General features: G+C 44.0%; 1 protein-coding gene across 9 annotated transcripts in view; it reads right to left on the reverse strand.

The window, feature by feature from the left end:
- Positions 1-4,365: 4,365 nt before the first annotated feature.
- The window catches only part of ep400 (E1A binding protein p400), a 37,456-nt gene continuing 27,800 nt past the window's right edge, over positions 4,366-14,021 (reverse strand). For 6 of the 9 annotated variants that reach the window (XM_029259384.1, XM_029259382.1, XM_029259385.1 and 3 more), the window contains 7 exons: positions 12,925-13,049; positions 12,317-12,550; positions 9,543-9,693; positions 9,301-9,440; positions 8,003-8,167; positions 7,778-7,855; positions 4,366-7,603 (listed from right to left, as the gene is read on the reverse strand). In XM_029259384.1, the coding sequence (XP_029115217.1) occupies positions 7,307-7,603; positions 7,778-7,855; positions 8,003-8,167; positions 9,301-9,440; positions 9,543-9,693; positions 12,317-12,550; positions 12,925-13,049 (1,190 nt within the window). In that variant the 3' untranslated portion in view covers positions 4,366-7,306. The remainder of the gene's footprint in view (positions 7,604-7,777; positions 7,856-8,002; positions 8,168-9,300; positions 9,441-9,542; positions 9,694-12,316; positions 12,551-12,924; positions 13,050-14,021) is intronic. The other 3 variants (XM_029259381.1, XM_029259386.1, XM_029259383.1) reach the window with 3 other exon arrangements.

Genomic DNA, 14,021 nt, shown 5'->3' on the forward strand with positions numbered 1-14,021 from the left:
CAGACTGAGCGGGGATCGAACCCACGTCCTTTCACACCACCAAGGCGCTATGAGACAGCAGCGCTACTCACTGTGGCACTGTGCAGCTGAAAATTTATGTGTATATACACTTTATTTCTACAAATTTTGTATCGATTCTGCTATTTCAGTTGTGGTAGACTCACCATAATCAGTGCTCTGACTGGCTGAGACTGTCAATGTTACAGGAAGTAGGAAATCAATAAAACAGATGTTGTTTGCTCAAAATTGCAGAGTTAACAGGGGAAAAATGTTGTTGTGCTGAATACTAAACCTGTTTTATGAAAAGGGGTTTATATTTTCTCATGCTCTATGGTTTTTCGTTCCCGGTATATGAGGGAAGGGTGTGCTTGTACTGGCAAGGAAAGACGATATTGAGATCCAGCACTTTCTGCCCATCACGATACAGTGGATAAGAGGCCTGGAGAACATAGATTGTCTTCGTCAAAGGGGCCTTTCAGAAGACACTCTTGAATCTGAGGGAGTCCTCTAGAATGGTCAAATCACCCCATAGACTCAAGACCGGTTCCCTCGCCTGAGCACTCGGTTCGTTGGTCCTAGAAGTTAGCGCTCCTTGCAGGAGCTGAGGACACGAGTTTGACGCCCGGTCAAACCAAACCTGGTGCTTGGAATCATGCGGAATCAGCAGAAGACAAACTGCTAGGGGTGGCCTCATCGACTGGCGGTTCAACTGCAATGTAGTCAATATCGATCTTGTCCTGTGTATTTACCACAGTAATACATGGGGATATATTCTGAAGTTACACATAATGAGCTTTATTTTAATTGCGAACACTTATCTGCCCAAGTTTATTTATTCATTCATTCATTGTAGCTACTTAGTGGACAAGGTACAGCAGACACTTGGTAGAGAACCTCTAACACAAGCTGCAGAGCGTTATGCTCCACCCTCGGGGCTGGAGTACCGAGTGGTCAAAGATGACAACGTGGAGGAGGGATACCCCCGGGGAATAAGCATATCCGGATTGGCCTCAGGTAGCGTGGACACTCGAGACCATCCTCTTCAAGGATGGACGCTACTGGTGCTAGGATGACTACCTGACCGTGAACAACCCGCGGAAGGCGGTGTCCAACTGAGTATCCCGAGCTCTGAAGGTCCAAACCCAACACGCCGCTTCATCCGTTCTCTTCTGAGGACAGCTGAGAAATTGTTTAAATCGACATCTTGGATGAGATGATTAAGTGCCGCCTTGGGCGAAAAGGAGACGCGAACAGCCAAAGTCAGACTGACGGAGCACTTGCCAGCACCCGGAGAAGCGCTCCGATTAAACATCATTGCTTTCTTGCTGGGGGCTTTCTGCTGCTTCGGATAAATTAAGTTACAGGCCTTTCGCACAGACGTATTTTAGAATTAAGCAATAAAGGTCAGGGTCTTCGCTCCAAGGTCTAACAACAAGAAGAAGTCCTCTGGGTCAGTAAGTCCAATTCCTTGGCTACCGTCTTGACATCGCGGGTACCCAACGGCTGAAGGAAAAGTCGGCCGTGGGAACGATCAGTTGGTCGTAGGCAGATGTCTGATTTTTTTCGTCTTCTTCAAAAGCAAAAAAAAACAAGCGATGAATACAAAGGCTGTGAATAATTTGTTTTTAATTTAAAAAAATCTTTTATGGAGTAAATTGAGACAGGATGGAGAAGAACAGCGAAGATTTAAAGCTGTACGACTGATTTTATTTCAGCCGTCTCTCATCTCATCATGTTCACAATACGCCATGAGACAGGAACGAATATGAAAATGGATCTCGCAAGTTCCAGATAAATCTGTGTTTTGAAGCTGAAACGATGCATAAGACCGTCGTTCAAATTTCACTGAAGGGAATTTACTTTTCTGGACAAACTACATTTTCTTTCCCATACATCTTGAATCTAATGCACTGGGACAGATCCACCTCAATAAATTCTGCACCGTTTTGACAAATTAATGCACTCTGGATCCCCTCTTCCATTACCCTCATGCATAAATAAATTAATTATACATAGTATATATTGCAAAGCCATTAGACCTCGTCTGTTAATTTGTGACATTTAAATGCAGTGTGATATATTTGCTATATTTGTCACATTGGTTAATTTTGTGGAAAAATGACATTTCCTATTAAACTTGCTCCCATGAGTGCCCGCTAGAAATGGCCTTTCCGCAGTGACTGGGTACTACAGCTCCTTCAACCGGCCAGGTGGTGGAGAAGCGGTGAAGGACGCGCACTGCTCCTGTAACTGGCTAGGGGGTGGAGGAGCGGTTAAGGCAACGTCAGACATCCATTCATATAAAAAGGCCGCTTCAATTGCCAGCTAAGCGGAAAAATAGTAAAAACACAATATGATTTCAAATGTAGATAATTTAGGGAGTATAGGTGTGCAACTTAAGTTTTATTAGTGTGTAAAAATGATTATTTTGAGCAAGCAACTGAAGTGTAGTTTTAAGTTCAGAGGGCGAACAAATTTTGAAAACACAGTATAGCAATGTCAATAAACAAAGGGTAGGGTAGGTTTATGCTTAGAACATTCTAGAAAGTGTGAAGAGGCAGAAACAACACCTACAAGAGCACGTTGTAATATCGACAGATATTGTTACACTTCCAACCAGCCGTGCAATATCAATATTCCCTTTGTCCGGCGGCGGGGTGTGGAGGTCCAGTGTCCATCCTGGCACACTGTGGACAACACACCTGTCCTGGGAACAGATTTTTTCCTACGACATAAAGAAAGGAATTCAAGTATTAAAATGAAAAGAGTTAAGCGTTTTCATTTGTGAAATACTGACGAAAATGTAAAAATGTAATTTTTTTTTTTTATGTCGGAGTGATAAAGCTGCAGTTTCTTGTTCTTGGGACCCTCTGGGTTTTTGGGTTCTTTTTTTAACTTGAGTTCTTCATTAATTATTCTTGATCAAACTTTATCTCAACCGCATTAAGTAGAACGTGCGATTTGAGCTCTGTCTGCGCTGCACGAATACGTGTTGTGTCCAACGTCACATTTTCCCACACAAGATTTAAAAAGAGCATTAATCATTTCATCAGCTTTCACAATAAATATCTGCTTTGTCTCTACTGTGTTTTACCTTTTGAACGTAAATAGAGTCCTGTTAAGGAGACGCTTTAAAACTCCGTTACCGAAACGGTAAAGGCGAAAGGATTTAACTTGCACAATCAGTTGAGACGACACACACCGGAGCTCCAGCAGGAGGCCGGAACACCAATACAGCGCAGTGTTGCGGTTGGAGCTGTTTCCTTTAGACCCGAAGGTTGCAGGTTTGAGTCCCACCTCCAGCCGTAGGACCCTTAATCAAGGTACTCTGGTGAAACTCCCCATCCTGATAAACAGGTAAATAATTAGAAGTTTATTTGGAGAAAACTGTCTGATAAATGAAGAAATAGTGTAAAGCATATCCCCCCAAACAGGTCTCAGCCCACAGGGTGGGATGCGGTGAGAGTGCGCTCCAGAGCACAGGCCTACAGATTCATTCATTCCGCAGAAACAATTCCTTCCTGGGGAGCGAAGGCTTCCTCATTTTGTCATCGTGACACTCGGCTACGCGGCCGGAAGGCTTAACGTTTTGTGCCGCTGTGTCTTACAAGCAGCATAAATAAAGAAATTAAACAGAAATCTGGCACCTAGCATTTGTCGTTGTAACAACACCCACGAAACGATACTTTTTTAAATACTTTGCAGTTTAATTTCCTGCTTATAGTCCTTCGAATGTGCTGCCGGGGACTATTGGAAAGTACAGTGACGCAGATGTGGAATCTGTTCGTCTGCACTTGTTTTATCCATAATTTGTTGCATAAATTTAACTATTCTTCATATTTCTGTGACATGTTTCTAATTCCTACTTTATTTGTATTGCCTTATTTATATGATCTCTTCTATCAGTCTGTATTACGGAAAGTCGGAAAAGCATTTCACTGCACGTCGTACTAAGCGCGGCTGTGTATGTGACAAACTTGAACTCGGACTAAGTGTTGTATGATACAACTTCCTGAATGTAGTAACTGCATGGTGATGCTTCTCATCTTGATCAAGACATTAAATGAACTAAACCAATGAATTGTGCATCATCGGTGTAATAAAGAAGTTAATGCAAACAACATTTCGATCAGTGCATCACAATCGAAACCTCAGGTGACCGAATAGAATGAGCAGGCGGTCGAGCAAATCAATACTGAAAGTGATTTTCCAAGATACAGATGCCAAAACAAAACACTTTTTCTTGAAGTGTAAAAGTGGAGGGAAAGATCATCGAATGATTGGACATTTATTAAGAACCGTTTATTAAGACTTTCTGACCTCCGAAGGCCTATGTGACCTATTACATTACGAAAATAGCGTCTGTTAATGCTGCAGGCTTCTGAAGCATCGGGGTCCATGTCTCGAGTCGAGGTTCCTTCAGCTGCAGCTGGGACACGGGATGGATGAGGTTCCTCCAGAAACACCGGAAGTCCTGGGCATCGTTGGGTCTCGAGTTCTTCGACATCGTGTGGAGGGCTGGGACAGGAGCTCTGGACTGACTGGTGCTCCCACCCCGATGATGTGCCACCAGATGATGCGATCTAACTACCGAGGGGTTCCAGGGTCCTGGAGAGGAGGCAACGGCCAACCACGGAGCATCAGACTCAGGAGGGACAGCGTGGGTTTCGTTCTGGTCCAGGAACAGTGGACCAACTCACCGCTCTCACTGGAGGGTTGTGGGATTTGAAGCACCTTGAGCTTTGCCGTCCTGAAGAAGACCCAAAGTTGTGCCCTGAAAATAATCACCATCTGCAAAGGTGGGTCTTCTCAGCTCCTTGTTTGCGATGTTTAAGGACATCAGATCAAGGGTCAGTCAGGAAACGGATTTCATCCCTGTTGTTTGCTGATGGTTTTGTTCCTTTGGCTTCATCGTGATGTGATCTTCAGCACTGCTAGAGTGGCTCGTAGCTGAGTGGGACGGGCGGGATGCAGGTCAGCACCTCCAAATCAGTTGTGATGGTTCACTGTGGGGACAGTGGTCCCATTGGAACTTCAAGTTCTACTCAAACAATATGCAGCCAACTCAACTGGAACAAAGTTCTATGGTCATAAAACATCCCATTGGTTTTTCTAAATGTTATGAAGCAAATGAGGACTGCAGGTCAGGGTGCATTAGACCATCTGAGAATTATGAAAGCAAAACTGAGGTAAGATGGCTCCTCAACTTCGTTCACGCTCTGGTTTATTTCCTACGTGCAAAGGTTTTAACTTTCATCAAGGTTTTTTCTTTTTTTCATTTCACTCAAAGTCACTGCGGTCTCTGTGAAAACAGGTTTAGACAGAGCACTTTCCCAGAAATTAAATCAGTGCTTGGTTCTCACAGGGTTAATGATGTACTTTCCTCCATTTGTGAATAACTAAATCAGTATAATTTAGTACAAGCTGCATTCACACAGATATCTTCCATGTGGTGAAGTTTTGAGATTTTAAAAATGTTTTACTTAATGTTACAACATTTAAGAATCTGAGTATGGAGGAGGATAAAAGCCCTTTTTGTCCAGAAACCAAGTTCAACATTCTGGTTACAGCCTAAAAGACAGTGAAAGGATCCACACCTCAAATCATACAGGACCTTACAGCGTAGCAAGCGCACCATGTTCCTCCACCACCGGCCACTTGGTAGCCCCACTGACAAGGGCTCCAAAATCAAAAGTGCACAGGTGCTCAGTTTTGTCCCCAACATCATGGAAGGAGTTCCCTCCCGCCTAGAAGGGGGATTAAGAACACATCCTTTTGAGAGCCATTCCCCTCCTGCTAGCTCTATCAATGAGTCTAACACCATGTGTTATTACCTATGTATTTGCTATTTCAATGTGACTGTTAGAGGAGTTAGTGGAGTCAGAACCTGTAGCCATAATCCTGTGTCTAAAGCGGTTTCTCTACTGCACAGCTGTAGCGTGTCTTTTTGGAGAAAAGCACCGAAACAAATGAAAAGGTTGCAGTCAATAATAGGGCACATAGTGGTTGGAAGAAACCAAATTTCTAAATGTGTGTAGTTTTATGGCTCACTTCTCCAAGAAGAGGTTGAAGTTCTGCCTCATAAAACTCCAATCCCCCTTCTTACTCAATACAGAAGCACTTCCATTCCTTGCAAGTGGCCGATGTCACATACGGAAGATAAGTTAGGTATATATTTTTTTTTAAAAAATAAAAAATAAAAACACAAAAACTTTATTACAGTTAGACCAGAAGGGAAAAAGCTTAATGAAAACACAACTACTATACAAGTACAAATGCCTCCCCCGCTTATTTACAGAGTTCTCCATGACATGGTAAAATACATGTGATGAAAAAAAACAAACACTGAAGATACTTTACAACAACATTTTACATGTTTATGTTACAAAAGACACCAGTGATATTAAATGATGGCTGGAAAAAAATAACACTTCAGTTTTCCTTCGTCCAACTGTGTATGTGTGCGCGCATTGGGAATACAACTATTTTTAAGCAAGGAAAGTGAACTAGAGCAGGAAGGAGATATAGCAGATCCATGCAGCATCTCCACTGTCTGTGGGAAGAGCTGGGAAGGGGGGCGGGGGGACTGAGGTTTAGAAAATACCAACAGAAGCACTGAGCAGCAGTGGAAGGAACTGTCAAAAAACAACAAAACAGTAGAGTCTATAAACTCACTTTCTGATGCACACAAGTACTCCAAACACAGATGACTTCCTGGGACACGCAGATGCTGTCGCTCTGCAGTGACAGCACTAATATGATTTTTATATACAAAATGATTATGCTTTTAAAAAAAGGAACAGTATTCACAGTGATAGACACAGAAAGGGGTTGAAAAATGTTAGAGAGGAAACTTGTCATAACACCAACTTCAGGGCAGAGTGGAGATAGGGGAAGGTGCCTTTTGCTCTCCTCATACCTTCACTGACAGCCTGTCTATCTCGAGGTCTTTAAAGGAGAACCTCACTTCGTGGCCAGAGATTGACATTCAAATGTTGATTACCATCAAGACGCTCCCTGTGTGGGTGAAAAGGTAGCTAACATAAGGAATAAGACGAAACAGCTGGTGCATCTGTTCAGCAACTCGAGAGCCCGAATCCCTCCCAGCGGTAAAACCAGGGTGCACAGTGCCACACAGATTTAGGGGCTGAACTCCACGTCCTGGCAACACCATCTCTGAATTTAAAGAGAAGAAACGACGAGATGGCTCCATTCCTCCAAGTTCATAGTCTGGAGGAGTGCGTGGGCCAGGAAGTAGTGTCGGGTTCCCCAGTAGCTCAGGTGGAGGAGGGTGGTGCCGTGTTCACTAGGTGCCACCGCTGGGCTTGGCAGGTGGTTTGACCCTCACGGCCGCTGTGGTGCGGGCCTGGCCCTTGGCCTGCTGCTGCGCCGGGGGGTCCGCGGGTGCCTGCTGTGGGGCTGGGCTGTGAGGAGGTGGAGTCTGCACCTGTGGAGAACCTGCGGCCACTGTTGTCGCCACCTGCTGCTGCAGCAGCTTCTGCTGCACCACCTGCGAGGTGGCCGCGGGGAGCACCTGCACCTGACTTTGGGCTGCGGGGGCCGTCGGCTGGGACAGCGACACCGTCTGAGCCTGCGCCTGGATCTGGGACACAGGGAGGGGCCGAGTCAGGAGCGGCAGAGGCGAGCGCCTTCTGGAAGGTTGCGTGGGACTTTGATCGGGCGGCAGAGCTACGGACTCTCAACACCATTCCGTTTTCGCCAAAGACACAGGTGTGAAAGAGAAGGCAGCGGCAGGTCGGAGACGCGAGAACCTCACCTGCTGTGGGGCGGACACTATCTGCTGGATGTTGGCCACAGTGGACTGCTGCTGCACTATCTGGGGCAGCTTAGCAACCTACAAATCAATAACGGGGTTTTTCCTCTATCAAGTTATTGTCTTAATGAAATTCCACTCTCGTTTTGCAGTTCCCACATAACCCACCGAGAACGAGTGGCTTCGTCGGCCCCCCGCCCACTGCCCTGTGCCCATATTCCTGCATACCTGGATCTGCTGCGCTCCGGCAGGCTTCTGTGCCTGAGCGATGGACGTGGTGAAGAACTGGGTTTTGATGCCTGGCTGGAGCTGAGGCGCTGTTGCATAGGTCACCTTCTGTTGCTGCTGTTGGGCTGGCTGTGATGTCTGCACAGTCACCTGTTGGGTGGTCAGCTGGAACAAGGAGCGGACGGTCCCAGTCACACCCAGTCAATTGATCAATACATGGCTTTGTATGGATAAGCCATAAGAAGTCTGCACAAATGTTTAAAGAGATACAAACAAATTGCACTTCCCATTCCTGATGCCATCTGTTGGTTCAATAAAAGGACAGTTACTGCTACACACTGGCTCCTCAAGTTCTTGAGTCAGAGATATAAATCTTGCAAAATACAAATATTTTTCGTTTTTATGTTTTTTTTTTTTTTGTAAATTGCATTTTGTTCATTTTACTTACTACAATCAGTTGTGGAATGAAGGCAACCTGCAATTATCCTCTGAACCGACAGGTGGCAGTAAACTCCCTCAAAAAGAACATGAGGGACCTGCTTAGTTCAAATCACTTTCACTGCTTACAGCTCATGTCTGGTGTTCCTTGGTGTTGGTGATCAATTACAAAATGAGGAACACTGCTAATATTTAGAGATGAATTGAGCAACAATCTATATTAGACAGGAGTGTGTGGAAACATACAAGTTTTTATTTTTGGTCATTTTTAAATCCCATTGAATTTTAATTACAGGACAAAGTTAATTCAGTTTTTATTAATATTAATAATAATAATAAAATATTTGCTACAGCTATATCCAGGGATTTTACCAAGCCTAGTCTGTAAATAATTTGAGGGATGACTGACCAGGAGGGTAAAACTGACTAAAGTTTCAAACTAAATTTACATATTTCCAATCTCAGCTGCATTCAAAAGGTGAGGAACTGTTTGTTTGGTGACAACACTGGGGGGGAATCAGCTTGCCTTTAGTCATAGCAGGTACTATGTTCGAAGCTAAAAAGTAATTAAGAAATGAGCAAATCTTACAGAATATGTAAGTATTTAAGTGGTGATTTATTGTGCCCTTTAAGAGGCAGTTAAGAGTACTTGTGAACGGTCTCCCAGGAAACAGCCAATTTTACCAAACTTATTTTCTTGCGATGAGCTGAGTCCTACAGACATGCTTTAGGGAAGTGTTACTGAAGACCCAAAAAAAAAAAAAAAAAAAAACTAATTCCAAAAATTTGTTGAGTGCTGCAGTGTGAATGCCTGCAAACATCTGGCTGTTTCTCACTGTACATGATGTGAACTGCCTCACCTTTTGCTGCGCAGCTGCCTGTGCTTGCTGGGGTTGCACTGCTTTCTGCTGCGCAGCCACCTGCTGCTGCTGTTGCTTCTTCATCTGCATCAGCTGCTGCATCGGCACTTGCTGGAAGGAGTGTGTGACCACCTGCCCACCTGCCCAGGGAGGAGACAAGCCGAGCCAGATTCCTGAGGTCAGATACTGAGGGAATGTAGCAGAGGGCCAAGCCTAGCTCACATGGAACTGAGAGGTCCCACCTGGTTTCTGAGGAACACTGATCCCAGACACGCTAATCACCCCGGGTGAGGAGACCACCGTAGGCATAGAGACAACAGAGGCCTTGGTCAGAGTCACCTGGGCTGTCTGAGCCGCTGTGGCCTGGATCTGTCCCTGACCTGGCACTCGTGTCTGCAGGGGAGGATATGAAATTCATTATCTCCTGTACATATTTATTAATCTCATCACATGAAGAAGGTACCATTGAAAAGTAGGGGCAGAGGCAATACTAGAAACTGTTATATCACACATATCAGACAATACCAAAAAGTAACACCAGTGCAGCACCCAGCTGGAAAACACTGATTTTCAGCATAGAAGCTGTAGTGACCATCAGAATTAAAAGGAAAACCACATTTAGCAACCTTAAACCCCCATAATCCAGTTATTTGCTTTTGCTCTGAAATTACATTTGATCCCAACAGACTGCAATAAACAAGGATGCTGACATCCTATTGTTAAAACACAGACCGAAGCAAAAAATGTCTTTGAAATGTTACATAGCAAAATCTAATATTAAACCTGCCAACATGTAACAATTTCAGAGTGCTTTCATTACGTCTGTATTCGTTTTAATGTGAACAGGAACTCCCAGAGACCACAAGTTTCTAACATTAATTGGCATTAAGAGCAATGTTATCACACTGCCGCAACACCAAAAGATTATTTAATTAAGATATATCTGCCCGAATTTCGAACAAGATTTAAATATTAAAATAAAACATTGCCTAAAGCAAAATCATACTCCATCACACATTATCAGGACATATTTATTCTAATTAAATGAAGATGTGTGCATTGTTGCAGCATGACAGTTTAAAAATATGACAAGAAATGGTGATCGCTTTGCAAAATTATACAATTATTTCTACTCCTCACAACTTCATGCATAATAATGGGTTACATTCAGAGCCTTCATTAGTTACCATAGCTACACAACTTTTCGGTTTGAGCCAAACTGAACTTAAGTCTCAAATGTAAGCTGAAATCATTCAACCAGTCATCTTGCCACCAAAATTAAATTAATGCCAATCCAAGAGGGTAACCGTCTCGACAGGCAATTTACTTCATTGGCTAGTCTGCACGTTTTCTGATCACCAAGGTGCCCTGAGAACCAGGTAAAATAGCTCATACTGTTGACACCATATAGCCAAAACACTTGATGAACCTTACTTTGCACTGAGCACCAAGCCTTTTGTGGCCATCTCTCTGTGTGAAAGTATTGTACTGCACATAAAAGCCTGAGAAGAGATACAGGGATTGTCACTGATAGAAAGTCGACAACCATCTTTGCTGCATCGATACCCTTGTGTGGAATAAAGATATGAGATGCTTCCATTGGGTGGGCTGCAGATGGTCCGTCAATCAAATGAAAACCTAATGTGTCCAATACTGACAACTTGGGAAGCAACTCAGGATTTAAACATAAAACAAACAAATTTTTTAGATTAGGCCAGAAGTCAAGGATAGAGTGTGGCCGACTTTGCAGCACTACTGCGGATGTTTGGAACTCTAAAAGCAACAATAAGAGGTCTATTGTTACCATGGCAATCAAACTTGTTTGCATCGGTTGTCAACAGATGAGTCACAAGACACACACACACACACACACACACACACACACACACACACACACACACACACACACACACTTGTCCAGAGCCAGGGCCTAACCCGACAACACAGGGCGCACGGCTAACAAGACAAAGCGTAAAAACTCCTATGAAGAAGTGCGCTGTAATCTCACAAGCAAATGAGTCTTATGAGTTCAAGGTAACTTTAAATATAACTCATGTACTCAGTGGTACTTTTATTCTAATGAGACACATCCTTCAGGCTGAGTGCCTTTATAACAGGGTGTAGGTAAACATTCATACGTCGGAGCAGCAGAGCAGTCTTACTGGAGAAGACTGCGTGTGCCCAATTTCTTATTTAGACAAGGAAACTTTTTAAAATATACAGTATGTTCCCTCTTTTCACCCCATATCTCACTGCATCACATTCCAGCACCTTTAACACCCTTTAGATACACACTACTGCTTAAAAGGACCCAAACCCTTAGCAAATGTCTGTTAATGTCAAACTGGCACCAGTCAACAGTCCCCTAAAAGAAAAGCTTTTAAATTTATGAACTCAGTGTTGTTCTGTGAAATTAATCCTTATAAAAGCACAATAATGATAAGGATCAGCGCATGTTATAACAATGAGAGAACCTCGAGGTATCAGCTCAGCCACGAAATGACTATAATTAAGTGAATAAAAACCGAACCAATTTAACCAAGCAAACATCCCATTTCTCGTATCAAACACACGAAAGCTGATCAGTTTGCTGTTCAGGCTTCACGCAGGATGGTGCGACTTGCATCTCCATTTAACATACATTTTTACTTAAACATTTCCAAGGGGAATACTGTTACCCTACAGCATGAGACACACTAAGCAAATGAGGCCTTCTGCAATAATACTCAAATGGTGACTTTATTTTATTTTAAAATCAATACTGTTAAAAAGACCAAGTGAAAAGAAATGTGAACAATGCTCATTCCTGCTTTAAAGACACTTGCATGTCGCACATTTTCTGCACTTATTCTCATTGACAGCAACAGTCCAGGAAGGGAAAAGATTACTTATGAACACAATCTGACTCTGATCCATGTCCAGTTGATCAGTGTATCACTACATTCTGCTTGACAGCTTTAATTAAGATCTAAGTCACACACATACACACACGTACTGATCGCAGTCTGACACTCACCAGCCGTGCCACCTGCAGATTGGCCACGGTGGGGGCAGTGAGCACCGCTCCGGCCCGTGGGGCAGCCACAGCGGTCAGCTGGGGGCTGGGCTGTGTGGCCTGCGCAGATGCCTGCGACTGTCCTGTCTGCTGAGTCTGCTGAGCGGCCGCCGCCACGGCCGCTGCCACCTGCTGCTGCTGCTGTTGCTGTTGCTGGACCATCTGCAACTTGTGCTTCTGCAGCTTCAGAATCTCCTGGGAGGGAAAAGTAAGAGCATGGTTAGACTGGCTTCACTGGGCAATAACTCCACCCCCTGACCCAGGAACACCCCTTCCCTTGATCAATCCCTCCATCCAAAGTATCCACTTGTCGTTATCAGGGTGGTGGCAGTCTGGAGCCTATCCCAGAACCACTGGGCGCAAGGCTAAGCAGGGTATACCCTGGGGAGGATGTCTTCCTCAGATATGAGGTCGAGTACCATTCCTCCATCCCCCATGTATTCAGATACCTCCAGCAGTCTGCCAGTGTACTGGGAAGATATCAGGATGGATTGTGAAGGTAAACAACAGGGTCCCTGCTGGGACTTGCTCTCGTTCGGGAATAAAGGAACAGGCTGTAAGATATTAACCTGGGGCTTGCCCACTGCCTTGATCTGTGGAGACCCCGTCTGTTGCTGGAGCTGCTGCTGGCGCAGCATCTGCAGGTGGGCCTGGGTGATCTGCTTCCCCTGAGCCAACTGCATCCCTGCAGCTGCTGAGAAGGACAGGGGGAGAGCAGTCAGATCCCCCAGAAACACACAAGCACCAAAACACAGGTCACATTTGCTGTTGCAGAAATTTTAGGAAACAGATCAGTGAAGAACCTGCAGTTAAAAATTAATAGGAAGGTGGTGCCATTTTCAGAAATTTGTAACTCTACTGTCTAACCGAGGAACCTGCACACCGGGTCGTTAGCATCAATTCTGAAATGTCGAATGAGCACAGAACTACACATACATGTTAATGGCAGTGTGACAAAACAGGAGAAACTGTGTTTTAGTCAGTGAATTGGAAAAGAAGAGGACGTTGGCACTAAACGAGGATTAATAAGTCCCTTGGTTTGCTGCAAAGCTCAGGGTGATAATGTATGCAGCTGCATTCTTAATATAATCACATCTTTACTCGTGTAATGACCACTGTATCATTCATTTTAATTAGGAAATTAAGAAACATTTGCTGACCCTCATTTTTGCTCTTCCTCAAATACAGGTTCCATTTAAAGGAATTAAAAATTAATGTCAGTCCACAGCCAACGTGGTCAGAATAACCTGATCTGAATTGTGTTATACATTTAATTAATAAGTTCTTGGTAGGAAATAAACCTCATGCTATATACAGTAGGCACTATGGATTTTCACTTACACACTATATCATTGTGTGTTTTTTTTTTTTTTTTGCTCTGAGAGCGCACTAAGGAGAAAAGACAGTCATGCAAAGTTACTGCATCTAAAATATAAGCGATGCACTGAGTGCTTCCAATATTGATCACATCAGGCCCATGAAGAGGAGTTTCTCAGAGATACCGATCAATTCTATTCAAATCTCTCCCACGTGCATGTGCCCCTCTTTACTCCACTAGTCCTCCATCTTTACTCAGCAGAGCTGCCTTTTGAACTCTGGGCCACTGTACTTGGCCATTAATATACACCACCATGTCCTCCATCCTTTAGAAGCAGCAACTTTGTTC

The sequence above is a fragment of the Scleropages formosus genome, chromosome 17 (assembly GCF_900964775.1).
Source record: "Scleropages formosus chromosome 17, fSclFor1.1, whole genome shotgun sequence".
Lineage (NCBI taxonomy): Eukaryota > Metazoa > Chordata > Actinopteri > Osteoglossiformes > Osteoglossidae > Scleropages > Scleropages formosus.